Source organism: Paroedura picta, chromosome 17 (assembly GCF_049243985.1).
Source record: "Paroedura picta isolate Pp20150507F chromosome 17, Ppicta_v3.0, whole genome shotgun sequence".
Classification (NCBI taxonomy): Eukaryota; Metazoa; Chordata; class Lepidosauria; order Squamata; family Gekkonidae; genus Paroedura; species Paroedura picta.
In genome coordinates this window covers 18696627-18715807 of record NC_135385.1, presented here as the reverse complement: position 1 = coordinate 18715807, position 19181 = coordinate 18696627, and the positions used below count along the sequence as shown (strand labels likewise).

The 19181-nt window shown below is 53.1% G+C and overlaps 3 protein-coding genes across 6 annotated transcripts in view; 2 read left to right on the top strand and 1 right to left on the bottom strand.

Annotated features, from left to right (window-relative positions):
• Positions 1-795: 795 nt before the first annotated feature.
• Positions 796-7814, top strand: LOC143826993 (uncharacterized). 3 transcript variants are annotated; one of them, XM_077316117.1, is made up of 5 exons: positions 796-923; positions 3697-4803; positions 5734-5915; positions 6024-6158; positions 6559-7814. In XM_077316117.1, the coding sequence occupies exons 2-5, from the start codon at positions 4326-4328 to the stop codon at positions 6946-6948; spliced, it is 1185 nt and encodes a 394-aa protein (XP_077172232.1). In that variant the 5' UTR covers positions 796-923; positions 3697-4325; the 3' UTR covers positions 6949-7814. The 3 variants fall into 3 exon arrangements, with proteins under 3 accessions (XP_077172232.1, XP_077172231.1, XP_077172230.1); XM_077316116.1 differs by lacking the exon at positions 796-923 and adding an exon at positions 1203-1392; XM_077316115.1 differs by lacking the exon at positions 796-923 and adding an exon at positions 1203-1509.
• A 1256-nt stretch (positions 7815-9070) lies between these two features.
• LOC143826949 (uncharacterized) overlaps positions 9071-19181 on the bottom strand; it is a 42896-nt gene continuing 32785 nt past the window's right edge. For both annotated transcript variants that reach the window (XM_077315988.1, XM_077315987.1), the window contains exons 12-16: positions 18884-19017; positions 17566-17676; positions 16930-17124; positions 15820-15913; positions 9071-11240 (exon numbers count right to left, since the gene is read on the bottom strand). In XM_077315988.1, the coding sequence (XP_077172103.1) occupies positions 11177-11240; positions 15820-15913; positions 16930-17124; positions 17566-17676; positions 18884-19017 (598 nt within the window). In that variant the 3' untranslated portion in view covers positions 9071-11176. The remainder of the gene's footprint in view (positions 11241-15819; positions 15914-16929; positions 17125-17565; positions 17677-18883; positions 19018-19181) is intronic.
• Positions 12150-13664, top strand: LOC143826952 (uncharacterized). The gene is made up of 4 exons (XM_077315990.1): positions 12150-12816; positions 13024-13059; positions 13157-13237; positions 13350-13664. The coding sequence occupies exons 1-4, from the start codon at positions 12727-12729 to the stop codon at positions 13632-13634; spliced, it is 492 nt and encodes a 163-aa protein (XP_077172105.1). The 5' UTR covers positions 12150-12726; the 3' UTR covers positions 13635-13664.

Here is a 19181-nt window from a genome sequence, read left to right as displayed (position 1 = left end):
TAATAATCCGTGCGGTGGATATTTTTTTTGTAAAATAGGTGGGGCGTGCACAATTCTCGCGTTGCATTCACCTCTACAGAGGAAGGTGTGTGATTGGGTAGTTGTGTACACAACCAAACAAAATATTTTGGTCCAGTGGCAGCTTTAAAACCAACAAAGATTTATTCACTTGCCCTTGATGAAATCTTTGTTGGTCTTAAAGCTGCCACTGGACTCTGGTTTTGTTTTGTTGAATAATTTCCTTTCTGTATTCACATCAGCAGCAGAATGTGTGTGATGCAAACCCCATATTTCTCCCCCAACCCCCTGGTTTCAGCACCTGTGTTCTTCAGGGGAACTGATCTCAGATCTAGAGATGAGGTATGATTCTGGGAGATCCGCCAGTCCCATCTGGAGGCTGGCATCCCTAGGCGGAATTTTAGAGGCTTAGGTTTGTTGCAGTAGAAAAATAAAAACAGTAATCATGTGGGGCTTTGAATACTAACAGGTATGTTTCTTTTGCAACTAAAGCCTCTTTCTTCAGAGGCATGACGTGCATCCTAAGTCGGCAGCTATTTATATACCTAAATGTAACGGGGGAGATTGTGAACAGTGAGGTTCAAAGACCATGAAATGCAACAGCATGCAAGAAAAGCACAAGTGGGAAGGCAACTGGAGTTCTGGGCCTGCTAGTGGACCTCCTGGTGGCCCCTGGGTCTTGGCCACTGTATGACCCAGTGTTCTGGACTGGATGAGCCATTGACCTGATCCAACATGACTTCTCTTATGATCTGATGCCCCTTTATTCTTTTACAGAACTGAGCGGCTTGCCCTGCACAATGAAGAAGAAGACTTGGTTTTTATATCCTGGTTTTGTCTACTGGAGGGAGTCTCAAATCAGCTTCTGATCCCCTTTTCTCTCCCCACAGCAGACACCCTCTTAGGTAGGTGAGGCTGGGAGAGCTCTGACAGGACTGCTCTGTGAGAACAGCTCCATCAGGACTGTGACTAGCCCCAGGTCACCCAGAATTGGGGGCTGGTGAGCTGGATATCGCACCAGAGCGAGGGCAGCTGAGGTGATGTAATAAAGTTGGAGAGAGAATAGTCAGTGCGTAAACCATATAAGAAAACGGTCATTTCCCCACAGAGAAGGCGGCCCCAGATCTGTGGCTGGGCCTCTCTGCTCTCCTCCTCTGAAAGGGTTAAAACCGGGCTCCTCCCCTTCTGGATGCCCAACTCTGCTTCCCAGCAGCCTCCATTTCTGGGCTTTCTCCCAATCAAACAAAGAAGGCAGGAGTTTGTTTTTGAACAGCTGCTTAAGTTGGGGAGCCCCCGGGAGCGGCTTGGAAGACTCCCGGCAGGCTGAGATCTGTGGAGGACCAGGCTGATCCCGGCAGGCATGGGACTTAGCTGGTAGGTCTGTTCACATCCCTGGCACAGTGACCTAAAAGTGCACAGCGGCGCATCGGCGCAAACAGCAAACAATCTGAGCATGCCCAGGGGTGAGACTTTCATTGACCTTCAGTTAAGGTAACTTTTTAATAGCTTTGTTTTTGGGACATCGGATCTTTGGGACATCGGTGTCAGGGGCGCGCATAGATCCAAGCGGGTCGCCATGCAGAACCTTTAAGACCGATATGTTTGTATGCAAGGTGTGAGCTTTCATGTACACACACACTTCCTGGGACACTGTACCGAAACGTCCCAGGTTAGAGTGCTGTGGAAGAAAATCCCTCCGGGCAAGGAGATCTCCTCCCGCAGCGGCCTGCTGTAACCTCTCCTCTTTTTGCAGTAAATTTTTTCAGGTGCTCGATAGTCCTGCCTTGGGGGAGAGAGGCATGGCCTTTTGCTTCTGTGTCAGCCACTTTGCCCTGCTTGGTTCATTCCATCTAAAGGTGGCGCATTAACTCGAGCCCCTTGGAAGGATGTAGGTGCTGAGAGCCTCTTGGGACGGCTCTCTCTGACAACCGCTGGAGCTGTTGCAGTTATCGCCGCTGGGGGGTGGGTGGCAGCCAAGCCCTGCCAGTTGTTCAGCCGTGATTCTGAACCCCTCACCGGCTAGTTTCTGACCCACTTTGGGGACTGAACGATCATTTGGGTGATCCGGCTGGATTACCTTCTTCAGGCGAGTGGAAAGAGGGGACCAGGATCCTCCTGGAGGCCTGAGCTGGATTCGGTAGCATCGCTGGGCCTGGCGTCCTTGAGGACCGGTTCCCATAGCCTTGAGAACTGAGAGCATCGCATGGGGAGGGTTTGAGTTCTTTTGTAACAAGCCCGTTCTGGAAGGTGGGCTTAGGGGACTGCTGCTGACCCACCCACCCACCTGTATTGCTTGAATCAGTGATCCTCAATCGACAAGTTTTGCAAGTGTTGTTCTCCTTAAAAATCTCTGTATTCTGCTGCTCGGCTCAAAAAATGATTTCGTTCATGTTATTTCTCACTGACACACAGTCTAAACCAGGGGTTCTCAAACGGGTCCGGGACACCCTGGGGTTACACAGAAACTCCTCAGGGATTATGCGGCCTTTCTCAGAAATCCGGAAACTGCTAATGTTCAGTTGCCATCCGGAAAGGATAAAACAACAGCTAGAATCCGGGTAGGCCAGCGAAGAACTGGCAATAAAACCCACGCCATTCGCTCCAAGCAAAGCTGCCCTCAGAAACCTGGGGAAATCAAAAAAACGTCATGCAGCACCTAAAAAGAAGCCAAGATGGTTCCACGCAGGCGTTTCCTGGGAGGGCCAGGTGCCACCACAGAGGACGTCCTGCCCCTGGTCATTTGCACGGGGACATTCCAAGCAAGGTTTGGGAAAAGGGCCTTAGAGACGGTGATCAGATTCCGACAGGGGTCTTTCTGAGGGTCCTTGAGGCACCGCTAGCCTTGTGGTTGCCCCTTTGGCATCCCTCCATGGGGAGTTCTGCCACGTTTTCCTTTGTGCGCCTCTGCCTTGACGCAGCAGAGTTAACAGCTGGATTATGTCCTCCCGTCCCCGCCCCCCATAAGCGCTTCTGTGCTTTTCCCTGTCTAAGCTTCATCGGACCAGTCTGTGTACACAACCTGAGCCTGGCTTGTTTACACAACCTCCTCTATAGGAAAAAATGTCATCCTTATCTTTGCCCTTGGAACCGTGTTTAGATGGGAAGGGGAGGGGGAAGCGCAGGTTGAACCGAAGCAGAAATCGCCTCCCCACACACAGTCGGGGCCCCTGCCTTGTTTCGATCGTGGTCGTTCCTCTCGTCCGAGTCCTCGTGGTTTTTGAGGCCACGTGGGTGGGAGTTGAGCGTCTCTCTGGCACGGGGCCTTTTCAGGAGCGGCCCCAAACTTGGCCAGATCTCCTCCCCTTGGAGGTTCTGCCTGATATCTTGCCTCCTTTGGGAGGTGGGCCTGAAAAGTTGCCCAGCAGGGTCCTGGGTGCTCGCTTGAGAGGCAGGGGGGATTCATAGCCAAGAAAAACATCTGCAGGCCCTGAAATATATATTTGAACTGTAACCTTGAGCTAGCGGCTAAGAACCGTGGCAACCAACTCTCTATCAGTGCCTTGTGTAGGGAGGAACAGAATCATAGAGTTGGAGTCATAGAATCATAGAGTCGGAAGGGACCTCCACGGTCATCTAGTCCAACCCCCCGCAGAATGCAGGAAATTCACAACCACGTTAGCTAGAAAATGTGTTTATGGGATTTTCCCAGAGTGGTAACTGTATGTTTCTGTTTTAAAGGTAAGATATTCTGGAACTGCAGACCCTGGGTTTGCTAAGTCGGCTCGCGGCCACCTCACCTTGGACGAGGCCGTCCAGCCGGGACGCTTTCGTGACTCGAATGGATTGGAGGAAAGATTCCTAAGGGGTTGTCAAAGTGCGCTTGTAGAGCTCCCTACGGGGATCAAGAGCAACGTCGGAGACGTGAGCCTGAGTCGAAACGCCAGACGCTGGGGTGGAATATAGCGGGAATGAGGGACTATCCTTCACAAACAGAGCTGGTCGAAGTTCCTTCTAGAACATTCTGTCCCCTCCCATCATGACTGGGCCGCTTCTCTGACAGGATACGACTCGGCTGGTTTGCCACTGCCCGCCCGTGCATCTCGGCCTTGGCCTTCCCCCCAAGTACTGACGGGCTGACCCCACTTGGCTCCCAAGTTCAGACGAGATTGGGCCCGATTTCTGACTTGCGGGCGAAAACACAGCGGAGACTTTCAAAGCACACTGAATGTCTGTTTCCTCTGCCGTCAAGCGAGCACCCGGCGTGGGCTCACCTTGGCTGGCTTGCCCTGGAAAAATGCGGCCCATCTGGGACGTAACCCCGGGCTGGTAGTTCAGAGGAGCGGGCGGGGTCCCCTGTACGGTCCATCATGGGGCGTTTAGACGACCAGGCCAAGAAGCGGATAGTGGAGCTGCGCAAAGCCGGCCTGAGTTTCCGCAAGATCAAGAAGGTCCTCGAGCTGGACAACATCCGGGTCACCCCACAAGCCATATACCTGTTCCTCAAACGGAAGAACGTGGACCCGGCCCTGCTGCCGCCCGGCTCCCATCAGCCACCGGCTCTCGAGGAGGAGAGCAGAATAGTCGCCAAGCAGGCTGAGTGGGACGATGGCAAGCTCTGGAACTCGCCGCAGGAAAACGGGGCGGGGCAGCACCAGCGACGAGAGTCCAGGGGCCACGGGACACCTTGCCCTGCTCTGGGGTCCGGCGCCAGCAGGGATGTCCCGCCTTTTAACGCCAACCAGGACTGCCCCAAAATCGTCTCTGTGACCTCCCTGAGTCAGGCCGGGGGGCGGTTTGGCAAGCCAAATGCCACTTGTGGAGCCCTCTCTGCAGGACCACATCTAGGTAAGGTTCTCTTTGTTTCCTTCCTTTATACTGCGCTGTTTCCTGACAGGCATCCAAAATGGCTTATAAAGTTATCTCCGTTGTTGTTGCCAGAATCCTGGGATTGTGCATCGATCCGGCAACTACATTCTGACCCCTTCTGCGCAGTTAGGGGACAGGTGGTTCTTATCCTCACAACTATGCTGTTTGGTAGGGTAGGCTGGTCGGCCTTCATGCCAGACCAGATTTGAACTCGGATCTCCCTCGTCTAGACCGACCCAAACTGCTACGCTGCACCATTTCGCTGTAATATGAAGCGCCTTTACACATTTTGGCCCCCTGGTCTTCTCTGACTAGCAGCAGGTTTCCAGGGACTTAGGAGAAAGAAGAGAGACCTTTTCCCTATGGTGTAAAATGTCGATAAAGAGATGTTCAAACCAACAACGTCCTTCTTTTCCTTGGTTTTGATTTGTTTGACCGGGACTTCTGCCCAAACTGCTTCCAGATATCACCCGTTTTCAATTGCCAATATTTCTTCAGTGGCAAGCCCTTTATTTTTCATTAACCTTTGCAGCTTCCAGCTTTCAAAACCTCAATCCAAGTTGAAATATATTACGGCCAGCCTGCTCCTGTCTGTAAGGGGAGGTTCCAGGGAAAGATCCTCTACTGGAGTTGCTGGGGACGGAATCTGCCAAGCACACCCTACGTCTCTGACCGGTGACCCTGACCGGTGCTGGGGGGTTTAGCAATCCTGCAATTGGCCTTGAAGGTCAAAACCAACTGAATCTGTTCCTCTGCTGGAAGCCAACGCAGCTGCCTGTCCACAGGGTGAGGACTCTGGCTGCTGCGTTTAGCATGTTCATAGGCATTTTGGAGGTTCTTCCTTGCTGTCCCTTCTCTTTGGGTCGGTCCTAGAGGCCATGCCTCTCCCTTCTCTGGTTACTTTTCTAGGCGATAACTGCTCGACGCCACAGGTGGCCTCCGCGTCCCTCAGCTACCCCGCTCCTGATGCCCCCGTGGTCCCTCAGCATCCTCTGCATGGCAAAGGGAAGCCAGTCCTATCTCCAGCAAGGAACCCCGCCTTGATCGTGAAGAGGAAAATCGTCGGCCGTGCCATCCACCTCCAGAAAAAGGTAGGAAGCATGAGGCCAAGACCTTTACCCCCTTTGGGTCCCCTAATATGAAAAATCCACGAAATAACATCCTTGTGCACGCACTCATTCTCTCCTTTTCTCAATCAGGCCAATGTCCAAAATGGGCAGACTCAGTCTGGCTCCTTGCCTGCCTCGTCCTTCCTGCCGAGGGTGCCGCCAACCAGTAACCCTTCTGGGTCAACTTCTCCTGCCATGACAGCAAGCATCGGCTGCCGCAGCCATGTAAGTTTCAGGTCTGGCCTACCATGATGAAACAGGCAGTAGTTATCAAAACAGGACACGGGGCGGGACAGGGGAGGGGAAAAGCCCGCCTGCACCATGGAGCAGGAATGCCGGACTATTCTGGACTGCTTTGGCTTTTGTGGATCGGCAGTGGCGGCACCCTCACCGACGCAAAACCGGAACTGAGTCAAGTCAATATTTGAATGGGATTTGCAAACGTTCAGATTGTTTGGGGGGGGGGGGGCATCACAAGAAATCGTGCTTGAACGGGTCAGTACTGGGAGTCGAGGACAGTAAAGGTTCTGGTGATGCTTGGGGCAGGGAGGCCAGAATTTCAGAGTCATTTCAAACTGTCCCGCCTCTCCTGACCCCGATCCTTCTTTCTTGGCTCTTCTTCCAGACCAAAGAGGCCAGCACGCAGACTTCCTCTCCCAGCCCCGACTACTCGCCAGCCAGCGCGGCCTGCCCGTGGGGAGGCCAGATGGTGGCTCCGTCGGCCCCCACTGCCGCCCCCCAGTCCCTCTCCGAAAAACTGGACGCGGTGCACGTGGAGGTCCAGAAACTTGCGCAGGCGGTGCAGGCGGTGCTGGAGCACCAGTGTCGGCTGGAGCGGCAGCAGGAGCACCAGCAGCGGACCCAGCAGGAAGTGCTGATGGCCCTGCAGCAGCTCGGCGCCACCGTCGGCCCAGAGGCGGACCCCGGGAGCCAGCCCTGCGCGCCCTACGGCAGCCTGGTGGACCCCTCCCCTCCTCTGCCGAATTTCAGCCAGTTCAAGATGGAGCTGATCTGACCAAAGAGAAGCGGAGGAACGCACAGAAGCAAAACCCGCTTTCGGACTGGCGCGGCCTCCTTCCAGGTGCCCTGCGTGGCAGCTCTCGACGATGAGGGACACGCAGAACTCTTCTCCGGGTTCCCATTCGGGCCTCCTGTGGCTCTCAGGGAGCTTTGTGTCGGCATCGCTCAATGTAGGACGCCAGGGAATGAGCTGTGGAGCGCTGATTTTCCCTCTGGGCCTTGATTCCGGAAGGCGCTTGATAACGAATGAATGTTATGACGGTGCAGACAGCTGGGAGGCTAAGGGCTGGGAGGGTGTCGTGCAAGGACTTCCCAAAAGCTGGGCCAGGGCCCACGTGTTAGCGTGACTGTCGGGGCGGGCTGTGAAAAATTAAAGCTTCCACGTGGGAGGCGTTTCCTGGCTTTGTGCCTGCTTTGGTTGTACACAAACCCACACACTGACACCTTTTCCGCACCAGGAATTCGGCCCGGCCCAGCGCTTGTTTGGTTGGGGGGTTGGCGCCAGGCCTGGCACGATACAGGCCCTCAAGCCTGCACCGCACGAGGCCTGGGACTGCCCCGGACCGGCACCGATGTCATCCGGAACCAGGAATTAGCCCGTGACCGGACAGGCGCTGGGCCGGGCCAAATTCCTGGTGCGGAAAAGGTTGGGCTGGAGGCGTATAGCGGAGGGAGGCAACGAGGTTCCCCTGCTCCACAGTGGAGTGGAACAGGGGAACCCAGAAGTGTATCTGCTGTTAACGGAATGGGCAAAGGGGACCAGAGAGCGCCTGGAGCTGCACCAATGGGGCTCTGCCTCCATTGCAACGAAGAAGTGGGTCCATTGGCTAGACCAGGGGTAGTCAAACTGCGGCCCTCCAGATGTCCATGGACTACAATTCCCAGGAGCCCCCTGCCAGCATTCGCTGGCAGGGGGCTCCTGGGAATTGTAGTCCATGGACATCTGGAGGGCCGCAGTTTGACTACCCCTGGACTAGACCAACCGTTCTCAGGAAAAGTCCTCAAATTGAAGGTCCAGGTGATCCAAACGCAGATTTTCAGAAGAATTGTCATTTGGTGGCCAGTAGAGGGCAGAGGCAATGTTAATTGGCAGCTCTGGCATTGCCTTTAAAGCTGTCACACACTTTTGCCCATGCCTGAAAGTATAGTTGTAACCCCCACAGGAAGCTGCTGCCAAGGGTACAGTGGAGCACGTGGCAAAGTTTTGTGGCATTCTGGTCGCACGGGACGTGGGAGGACCATCTACGGAGGACATTTCAAGTAGGCTTTTTGTGCTCTGACACCCGGGTAAGGTAGGCTAGCACTATTATACCCCGTGTTGAACGAGTATCGATAACAGCCAAGAGGATTTCGATCCAGACATTGTTCCTCAGTAGAGATGTATTTGGTTATTTAATTAACCAACCTTTGAGCCAAATGACCTCTGTTCTTTAGTATATTAAAAGTACTGAATCAGATTGTTTTCCGTTTCTAGGTGGTGGCGGCGGCGGCGGGCGGGACAATTTAGATTAATCTGACAGTGGCGTTTTCCACCCAGAAGAATTAACAGACCTTCCCCCTGAATCAAATGGTCCCAAGCAAGGTTTATATACACAGTCTTTCTACTAATCTACCCTGGGGAGGGGTTGTTTTTTTTTTTAAATTCTCAGCAGCACCATGGCCTATTTCCTTCCTATTTCACAACATGATGCAACACTTACCATTTTGCTTGGAGCCTACGAAATGCAAGGAGTGTTGCAAAGCTATAGCTGAAAACATGTTTCCTGTTGGGAGCAATTTCAAAAAGTTATGAAGCAAGCAACTGTCTTAATTATAATGAAGCAAAGTTTCAAAAATTTAAAAGAAATAAATCGTATCACGTTTTGTTCATATTCCTATTCCTCACCGCAGACTTGCTTACAGGGAGAAAGTGTAAGATGGTCATGTGAGGCAGGACTACAAATAACGTTAAGCTGATAACTCCTTTGTTCATATCCCTGTCAAACGGCAAGGAAAATTAACAATAAAACCCATTTCCTGTAGCCATTTGTTTTCTCACCTTGACGCATTTGGAAAGGGGAAATGACAGGCATATGCTGTTCATATACAAAGACATACACGTCTTCTTTTAATAACCAAATTTACAGTCCAGGAACAGGAATTTTGTGTGTGCCATTTCAGTTTTGCTATAAAAAAAACCCAACCCCAATGTTTCTAGTCCTCATTATCCTGGAACGGATATCGGAAAGAAGCATTTTACCTCCATTTATTGTCCGTAACTCTTGCTCCGGGTCTTTTCTCTTCCTTCCTTGGCTTTGCCTCTCCGCTCTCGCATAACTCCTCCTGATCAAAACGTTGCAGTCCTTACAAACTCGCATCTCAGAAATAAACTGCAAAAATGCCCCCTGGCTCAGAAGAGAGATGACCGAGTTCACGAGATCGTGGAAACGCAGTGGATGTTGCTCTCCTGGGAAGGCTTTTGACAAGGTTCCCCACGATGTTTGGATGGGCAAACTGGAGGACTGCAGACTGCTTAAGCAGATAGGAACCTGGCTAGAAAACCACACCCAAAGAGTGGTTATCAATGGATTTCATCAGATTGGAGGGAGAGTGGAGTGCCACAGGACTCGGTACTGGGTACTTTTCAACATTTTTATCAACGATCTGGATGAGGGGGGTGGAGGGACTCCTCATTAAATTTGCAGGAGACACCAGAGGGTGGCAGGTGACAGTGGATGAGCGAGAGGGTTGTGAGTGTCCTGCATAGTGAAAGGGGTTGGACTAGATGACCCAGGAGGCCCCTTCCAACTCTGTGATTCTATGATTTGAATTGGGAGGAGACGCAAGCACCCCAGAGAATAAAGACAGAATTCGGGAGATCTGAACACGCTGGGAAAGTGGGCAAATGAGGACAAGATACAGTTCAATAAGGAGAAGGGCAGAGTTCTCCGTCTCCATGGCCAAGGCGGGATACAGCGAGATCTTGTGATTTTGTTGTGATGCCTCTGTGCATACAGCCCAAGACGGCATATGGTCGTTCTTGCCGCTGCTCAATAGCTTCGCAAGTACCCCAAGATCTCCCATCCAAGTAGGCATGTGCCTCTTTTTTGTGACCCCGTTGCAGAACTCTGCACCTGTCCTTAAGACATCTGGTTCCCCCAGGCTGCCAGATTTCACGGCATCACTTCCCTCATTGGAGAGAGACCAGAGGGCGGACTCGGAGCTAGGACTCGGGCACGGAAAGGCTGCAAAAAGGCCACCTGTGGCTGAAACCCCCCCCCCATCCCTTATTAAAACACACAAAGGACCGAGCATAATGGCTTTAAACAGTAGTTGCGGGTGGGGGGGGGGAGGAAAGATGCCAAAAAATGGGAACAGGTGGAGGAATTATGACCCCCATTCAAGGCCTAGAAGCATTTCTCTAGTTGGCGTCAGGAAGGAATGAGATATCGGCAATAACAAATCTATCCTCCACCCCTCGTAAAAGATTTGCTCAGATTTGTGTCTTTATATTGGGAAGGGGGACAGTACTGAATTCTGACGTTCTCCCTTCTCCACGGCAGCTCAAATCCCACCTTTCAGTTTGGAGGTTTGCTCTTAAAATGGCGGACGAGAGCCCCCCCCCCCACGCAAACACTGTAACTGAGGCCTGGAGCAGGCCCTGCGTCCACGTCACCAGACGTTCCCCGCTTGAGCACAGATATTTCTGGCACGCTGGTCGGAAACACACCGTTTACATAGTCCGTTGTGTTTTTAATTCCACCGTTCTTCGAAGGCGCTCAAGGGCAGCGTACACCGCTCCCAGGTTTTATCCTCACACCAACCCTGTGAGGTAGGCGCAGCCGTGGAGAGCCCGGGGCCACTCAAGGACGCCGAGGCAGCGTGGGCGAAGTCTCAGGATCATGCGCTTTTCCATCTGCGCCCAACACGGGGATTCAACATGCGTCGGCTGTTGTAATGCGCATCAGGTTTGCGCGCGACGGCTTGTTTGGGGGTGGGGGACCGCCAAGAACCAGAGAGCTCTTCAGGAACGTAATAGCATCCAAGACCCCCTCGCCGGCGTGGCCTGGATATCTGACAGTGCTGAGAGGGAAAGCAGAAACCTCTGCAGAAATGAAAGATCTTTTAAATCTTAAAAAGCAGAGTGTGGTATTCTTGGGGCAAACGCCAAGTGGGTGCGGGGGTCCTCCTTCTGGGTCCAATAAGGCTTTTCCCTGGCCAAGGTGGGCTCCCAGAAGCATCTGTCAGATGTCTGCCATAATCTCACAGCGATCATTCATCTCGATGGTGGTGTAATGCTGAGGCCGCCTGGAAAAGAGAGGGAAGGGGATCAAAATGGCCGCTTTTCATTGGCTCTCTTTACGCCCGTGTTTTGTCAGAAAGCCGTGCTCCTGCTGTTTGTTTCGATTCTGTTTGAGATGTCAATCCAGAGAGTTGATTGTTCCCTGCTTCCTCCCCTTCCTTTCACACCCGCCCCCCCCCCGTCCCAATCTCCCCCTTCTCCAGCACTGCAGCTTTGGATACCTCCCTAGAGAGCCAGTTTGGTGTCGTGGTTAGGAGTGAGGACTTCTAATCTGGCATGCCGGGTTTGTTTCTGCGCTCCCCCACAGGCAGCCAGCTGGGTGACCTTGGGCTAGTCACAGCACTGATAAAGCTGTTCTGACCAAGCAGCGATATCAGGGCTCTCTCAGCCTCACCCACCCCACAGGGTGTCTGTTGTGGGGAGAGGAAAGGGAAGGCGAATGGAAGCCACTTTGAGACTCCTTTGGGTAGAGAAAAGCGGCATATAAGAACTAACTCTTCTTCTTCTATTTGCTTGGTCTGTTCTCTTTGAACAGTGCTTGTCCTAGTGTACCCCAGTTCTGACAAGGAACTTGTCTGGTTACATTTCTTGCTTTCAAATAATAATAAGAAGAAAGATGTGCCGCTTTTCTCTACCCGAAAGAGTCTCAAAGCGGCTTACAGTCGCCTTCCCTTTCCTCTCCCCACAACAGACACCCTGTGAGGTGGGTGAGGCTGAGAGAGCCTTGATAGTACTGGAGAAGAAGAAGAGTTGGCACTTATATGCCGCTTTTCTCTACCCGAAGGAGTCTCAAAGCGGCTTCCTTCCCTTTTCTCTCCCCTCAACAGACACCCTGTGGGGTGGGTGAGGCTGAAAGAGCCCTGATATTACTGTCCGGTCAGAACAGTTTTATCAGGGCTGTGACTAGCCCAAGGTCACCCAGCAGGCTGCATGTGGGGGAGCACGGAGAAGAGAAAGGGAAGCCAGGATCCTCTGAAAGGAGGGGACACTTTTGAATTAATGTTCCACTCACAGAACCATAGAGATGGACGGGGCCTCCAGGGTCATCTAGTCCAACCCCCTGCAGAACACAGCAAGCTCACAACTGCCTGCCCACCCACAGGGGCCCCAGTCCCATGCCCAGATGGTGCCCAGCCCCAACCAGAACCCCTGGCCAGGCTGCCCTGCAGGAAACTCACCTCCCAGCCCCAAAGTGGTGACTGGCATGTCCCTGGGCATGCAAGAAGGGGCCACAGGGGCCGAGCATGGACCCACGTCCTGCATGCGGGCAGGAGAGCGGTAGGATCCAGGCCCAAAGGAAGGTGCGATTTCATTCGTTCATGAGAGGGATCTATCGGGAAGGGGTTTCTGCTCGACATGAAACCACCAGAGAGGCCGCTTGGCGTCCCTTCCTGACTCGGCCCCCACCTTCTCTTCTGGGGTCACCAGAGCAACAACCCCCCCCCCGAGGGACGGATTCTCCGCCAGAGGAAAGCTCCAGGACCCATTGTGATGCGGGCTCAGAACGGGGCTTTCCATTGGGCGCCCAGGGGCCAACCGTCATTTCAGGCCAAGAAGATGGCAAAAATGGCAGCCGACCTTGTAAGTAGGACCTTAACTTAATGCTTATAGTAGAGAGGGGTGGGGGGAGGGGGGAATAGAAAGGGCCGTTTGGTGCCAGGAAGGGGCTGGGCAGGCAGGGCAGCGGAGGGGAGGGGAGGGGAAGCCGTGCCTGTCCTCCCTCCCTGGCATCTTGCCCTCAGGCTGCCCCCAGGCAGGAAATTCACCCATCCCCATTTCTTCCTGCAGGTCCTTGAGGACATTGAGGAAGACAGTTGGAGTATGGTAAGTCTTCCAGGGGGTTTATGTTGGGCGGCACAGTGGGGTTGACGGGTCAGAGGGACAATGTCTAACGCTTTTTTTCTTCTCTCCTTTCCAACAGGATAGTGACTATTCGCTGGAGCGCGCATCAACACCCAGTGGGTTCGTCTCCAGCTGGGCCTCTGAAGATATAACGTCTGTGGTAAGTCCAGCTCAGCCCCCGGACCCCCGTCCTGCCCGTGAGGCCCCCTCCCTGAATCCCCCTCTCTGGCCTTTATCACAGGCTGATTGGTGCCCCTCTCTTTTGCCCGCAGGCACAGTCCGAGGAGCTTGGACAGGAGGAGGAAGAAGAGAAGGAGGAAGAAGAAGAGGAGGAGGAGGAGAAAGAAGAGGAGGAGGAGGAGAAAGAAGAGGAAGAGGAAGAAGAATTAGAGGAAATAATCCTGAGCCCGGAGCCCTCTGCAGCCGGCCCTCCACCAGCCCCACCCCGCATTGCCTGGGCCGCCCCGCAAGCGGCCCAGGGGTGCTGGGTGGGGCTACGCCGCCGGCTGCGGAGGGGCCTCCGGCGGCTCTTGGCCACTTGTAGATTTTGTAAATAGTTCTGTTTTATTATAAAGTTTTGTTCTTATTATAAAGCATCTTTGTGTTTTCTTCTAGGCCTTGTCAATTTTCAGGGAAATCCCTGGAGATTTACGGGCTACATCCCGGGGAAGGGGGTTTAGGAGGAAGAGGGTGTATAAATTGTTTAACCTGACGTATAGAGTGTGGTTTTTGGCCTTCTTGGCTGAAGAATCGTAGAATCCTGGAGTGGGAAGGGACCTCCAGGGTCATCTAGCCCAACCCCCTGCAGAAAGCAGGACATTCACCACTCCCTGCCCACATACAGCGACCCTAGTTCCAAACCCCCCAAAACAATACAAAATTATTATAACAACAAAGTGAGAACAGGAAAGCCGGTCGGCCCTTTTTGGAAACGCTTCTGTTAAGCTCTTGCATGGGAATCAAACCTGGCCCGCCAGATTAGAAGCGCATCTGTTGCACTAAGTCAAAGCCGGCGTTTTCTGGATACCTGAAGAAACTGGACATACTTAATAGGATTGCCCGTTCCCCCCCCCCCCCCAGCCTATTCTATTCTGCCTTTCTATGGATTTTGAGTTGAGTTCGCAGAAATCACAGGGGCCTTGAGACGGGACGGTAGGACATGTCTCCCGCATGGGCCAAACGTCCCCAAAGGAGGAGGAAGACAAAGACCCCCCCCCAAATTCCAAAAGGTCTGACTTTTGGAACTTGAGTTCTAGAAAATTCCCCCTCCAGTGTTTGAAGCAACTTATTGGCTACCCAGTGCGACTTTTCTACAAAAACACGAAGGGCAGAATTCAAGACAGTCCCTCCCCGGAAACCACATCCCAAACCAATTTTGGGTAAAGCGCATCAACCTGTACGCAGTTCACATTGGGCCGGCAGGCAGGACAGGAGCCATGTGACGTGCAAGCAGGGGCTGGATCTGAGCATTCAGTTTTAAATTTAATTTATTGCAACCGTTTCCTGTTTTCGGTACACCACCGTGAGCCTGCTTGAGGGGAGGGTGGTCTAAAAACCTAATTAACTAAATTAAACAAGTCCCCGACACTCTAAACCAGGGGTAGTCAAACTGCGGCCCTCCAGATGTCCATGGACTACAATTCCCAGGAGCCCCCTGCCAGCGTTCGCTGGCAGGGGGCTCCTGGGAATTGTAGTCCATGGACATCTGGAGGGCTGCAGTTTGACTACCCCTGCTCTAAACCGATCACGGCCACCGGGCCTTGATCCAATATGGGGCCACGCAGGAGAGGGCAGAGGCTGAAATCCTTCAGCCCTACATGGCTCGACTAACCCAAGCCCAGCTTCCCTGCTTTTTAAAGAGAAGAAGGATGCGCCCTTTAAAACGCCCACATCAAAATACAATCTGCATTGGCAGAGACCGTGCAAGCCAAAACCATTTCAATCAAGACATGGCAAGGAGAGAACTATTCTTCAGAGCAACATTGTTAACCGCTGGTGTCATAATAATTGGCTCATAATAGAGCGTCTTGTGGCGCAGGGTGGGAAGGCAGCAGACATGCAGTCTGAAAGCTCTGCCCGTGAGGCTGGGAGTTCGATCCCAGCAGCCGGCTCAAGGTCGACTCAGCCTTCCATCCTCCCGAGGTCGGTCAAATGAGGACCCAGCTTGCTGCTGGGGGGTAAATGGTAATGACTGGAGAAGGCACTGGCAAACCACCCCGTACTGAGTCTGCCAAGAAAACGCTGGAGGGCGTCACCCCAAAGGTCAGACATGACCCGGTGCTTGCACAGGGGATACCTTTACCTTTTACCTTTACAAAACTGAGCCATGACCGAATAAGCCACTGGTTTTTAGCTTGTTTTGGGCTGTAAGCCGCCTTTCCAAGAATCATTTATTAATACACAAACCAGGTTGGAGCTCACACTGGCTGCAAAAGGGTCTAAAGGGGCTCAGACTGCCCGTTCCCCTTACTCCCTTCAGCAGTTGCCCATCTCTAATAGTCTCCTGTTCACAAGTGAATCGAGGACTGCATTTACTCTGCTCGTCTCTGGATCGTAGGCTAGCAGAGGGATGGTCTTCCCCTGGGAGTAAAAGAACCGTCCTGGGATTCCAGGCATGATTCAGGGGTCCCTTCCGATACCGCTGGGGCTTGGGAAATTTTTCTGATCTCGCCAGATCCTGGAGCAAGCCATGATCCAAAGCAGAGTGCCGATCTCAGGGGGAAGGGGTGCCTAGCCCCTTACCTTTTGACGACGTACAACGCTGCTCCGATTAACAGCAGGGCCAGCAAAACAGATCCCAGGACGGCGAGAGCAATCTCCCAGGTCTGAACTGGAGCTGGCAGTAAATAAAGAGGAAGAAGCTGGCATCAGTCACCTGTCTGCCTTGAGTTCTTATCACCTGGGAGACATTCAGACGGATGGAGACGTCCGCAGACGTTTTGGCTATACAAATGTCGTTTTAGAACAGGTGAAGGGCCAAGGGGACAAGCGACCATCCCCAGCCTCCTGGGAAAATAAAATGGCTGTCCTTGGGAAAGGTCCAGGGGCCAAGGCTGAGGTGTGTGTTTTTTTTTTGGGGGGGGGGGGGACCTGTAGATCAGATCTCTAGGGCAAGCTTTCGCAGCCAACATTTCGTGAAACCCTGGAGTTTCCTGTGTGACCTGGAAGGGTTTCTCCAACTGGGTGGGAGTTAAATCATTTTAAATATTTTTTCAGACTAAAATTTCAATTAATCAGGTGATAGGACCATACACGGTCACGTCAACCTGCCTCACCCCTCCCAAAACAGCCAGCGATGGGCCTGGAGGGGCTGGGAAGGGGAGGGACTCCTTGCTGGCCTAGTGATGTCACATCCGGTGGGAGTGTCTGGGCGACGTCATTTCTGGGGGTGTGGCAGGGAGGCGTGGCTTGCTGACATCACTCCCGGGGGTTTCTCGAAGCCTGGAGAAAGTTTCAGGGCTTTCTCGACAGTAACAAGGTCGGGAAAGGGGAAAAGAAGGCCAAGGTATTCTTACATACGGCGTTTTGCGTTTCTCCATGCTGGATTCAAGCACGAAAGTAAAGCCTAACGTTGTCGGGAATTTGGATTTTACTTTGCACATGACATTTGCACATTAAGGCTTTGAGACATGCGAGTTCAGCTGCCCATGAAGCAGCAGCGTGGGGCTACCTGGCGGTTGTAGATGTTCTTCCGATAACTGTCCTTTCGCTAATGGCTGTGACCTCCCAAAACCACCGCTGGGAAGAAGGCAGTACAGGACCGTGTGATCCAACAGTGGAGGACAGCAGTGGAGGACACAAAACGTCATTCTCACCCCTCCGCTTGGCCGGGAAGATTCCGCACTTGCTCACCTTCAGTCTGGACCATCCTGTCGGCTGCTAAGCACGACGGGCTCGCTCTGAGCGGCTTGCCGTCCACGAGGAAAAGGCGCGGCCTCCTGGAGAAGCCGGCTTGCCACTTGGAGAGCCGCTCTCGCTGCTCGGAGGACCTGGCCCACAGCTGACCGGAGAGCTTCAGCATGGAGTTGAAGCAGGTGAAATTCAGTCCTGCCGGTCGGAGGGAGAAAGAGGTAGAATAAAAGCAAAAAAGGACTCCTGTGTCGGCGCTTTGTTCTCCCGTAAACGCCCAGAACACAGGAACGGGAGCAGTCTTTCTGGATCCCAGCAAAGGTTCATCTAGTGCAGGGGTGACCCAAATGGTAGCTCTCCAGCGGTTCATGGACTACAATACCCATGAGCCCCTGCCAGCGCGCTGGCAGGGGCTCATGGGTATTGTAGTCCATGAATTGCTGGAGAGCCGCCGTTTGGCCCACCCCTTTCTCTAACTGCATCCAGGGAGAATTCCACCAGGCAAAGCTCACTGAATCCAGAGGTTCAACCAGAGTAACTCCGCACAGAGTAACTCCGCACAGAGTAACTCCGCACAGGATTTTAGTGGAACGAGTGCAAATCCCGCAGGTTGGCTTCAGGGGCGATTTTCACACAGACCTTGCAAGTAACACGGAGAGACGCCGCAGGAACAGTCCTCCTCCATGGAATCGGCCAGCGCCTTTCGGAGACCAGCCAGCATTGAGGGGTGCAGAGACCACGTGGAGCAATCTAGCCGGAGGCGGGCAAAGAGAGAGACACGTCATTGGTTTGGACGGCGGAAGGGCTGAGTCTGAGTCAAGAGGAACGCAAAGGAGTCACTGTGTTGGTCTGTCCTAGCTAAATAAGGCCAGGGTCTAGGGGCACTGTAAAGATTGAAAGATATCTTTTTAAGAATCGCAGAGTCACAGAGTTGGAAGACTCATATTTCAATGCGAATGGGCTGTAACTCACCTTAGCTTGTATTGGCTGGGCAAACGTTTTGTATAAGCCAGAGACAGAGAGAAAAAGACAGAGAGAGAGACAGAGACGGAGAGGGAGACAGAGACAGAGAGAGACAGAGTCCAACGCCAACTTTTTTGTTCCGTTTTAAGCCACCCTGCTATAGTGGGATTAAAGCCAGATTTAAATGTTACAGTGGAGAGCCAAGGAGCTTCCCTGTGTGGTTTTGAACGGAGATTTTGACACAGGCCCAAATTCAAACTTCCACCCTTTCCGTGCAGAAAACTAGCATGGGTGGAAGCCTGCCACCTTTCTGCTGGTTGACCACTGGCAGGCACAAAAGAACATTTTTAAAATTAATCTAAATTAGGGGAAAAAAGAGATTGATACAGATTTTTTTCCTGCGTTTTATCCATTTCTGGGGGAACAAGCTGCTGCTCGAGACCCTTCTAAGCCGGCCTTTTTCGACCTTTCGATTGCGGGGGAGCCCTGAAATAGTTTCCAGGCTCCGAGCAGCATCAGAACTGGGCCGGAAGTGGTCAGTGGGGCATGCCTCTCTGCCATGCCCATGGAGGACCGGGCGGGGTGGGGAGTGGGGAGAAAGGAGGAGGCTTAAGGCAGGAATAGGGCTTCAGACTCTAAACCCCTTTCCCAGGCGGGCCGACCACACAAAAATGCCACCCCCTGGTCAATGCTAGTGTCCAAATCCCTGGTTTCATGGCAAAGCTGGGAACATCTTATGGCCGAATCCAATAAGACAGGGTCTAATATCAGGGGTAGTCAACCTGTGGTCCTCCAGATGTCCATGGACTACAATTCCCATGAGCCCCTGCCAGCATTTGCTGGCAGGGGCTCATGGGAATTGTAGTCCATGGACATCTGGAGGACCACAGGTTGACTACCCCTGGTCTAACTAACAGGTTGGGGAGCACCGGGGAGGGAATCCCAGTTCTGAACCTTCTTTCCACTGTAACGGGAGGCAGAAAGCTGCTCTTACTGGGCGTCTGCAGGCATATTTCAAGAACCACCGAAAAAGACTCCCGGGGGCAGCTGTTCTCCGAGCCGGGAGTGACTTCCGTGACGGCAAAGGTGGCGCTGCTGCAGGAAAAACAGCGGCTCAAGGAGACCGGCCTGCGGAAGGAACGGCAAGCTTTGTGTGAAGATCGGCCGCCACCGTGCTCACTGGCAAGCCCGTTCAGGGCAACACAACGACAGCCGGGGAGTTTCCACCGCACCGGATCTGCAGAAGCTACACAGCTGGGCAGCTCCCTCCCCACAACACCGCAGACGGCTGT

Excerpts from the sequence above, each read along its gene's own strand:
- LOC143826952 (XM_077315990.1), top strand. The coding sequence starts at position 12,727 with ATGCGGGCTCAGAACGGGGCTTTCCATTGGGCGCCCAGGGGCCAACCG. Across the intron at positions 13,060-13,156 it reads AGGAAGACAGTTGGAGTATG|GATAGTGACTATTCGCTGGA; the intron begins GTAAGTCTTCCA and ends CCTTTCCAACAG. Across the intron at positions 13,238-13,349 it reads CTGAAGATATAACGTCTGTG|GCACAGTCCGAGGAGCTTGG; the intron begins GTAAGTCCAGCT and ends TTTTGCCCGCAG.
- LOC143826993 (XM_077316117.1), top strand. The coding sequence starts at position 4,326 with ATGGGGCGTTTAGACGACCAGGCCAAGAAGCGGATAGTGGAGCTGCGC. Across the intron at positions 5,916-6,023 it reads CCATCCACCTCCAGAAAAAG|GCCAATGTCCAAAATGGGCA; the intron begins GTAGGAAGCATG and ends TTTCTCAATCAG. Across the intron at positions 6,159-6,558 it reads GCATCGGCTGCCGCAGCCAT|ACCAAAGAGGCCAGCACGCA; the intron begins GTAAGTTTCAGG and ends CTCTTCTTCCAG.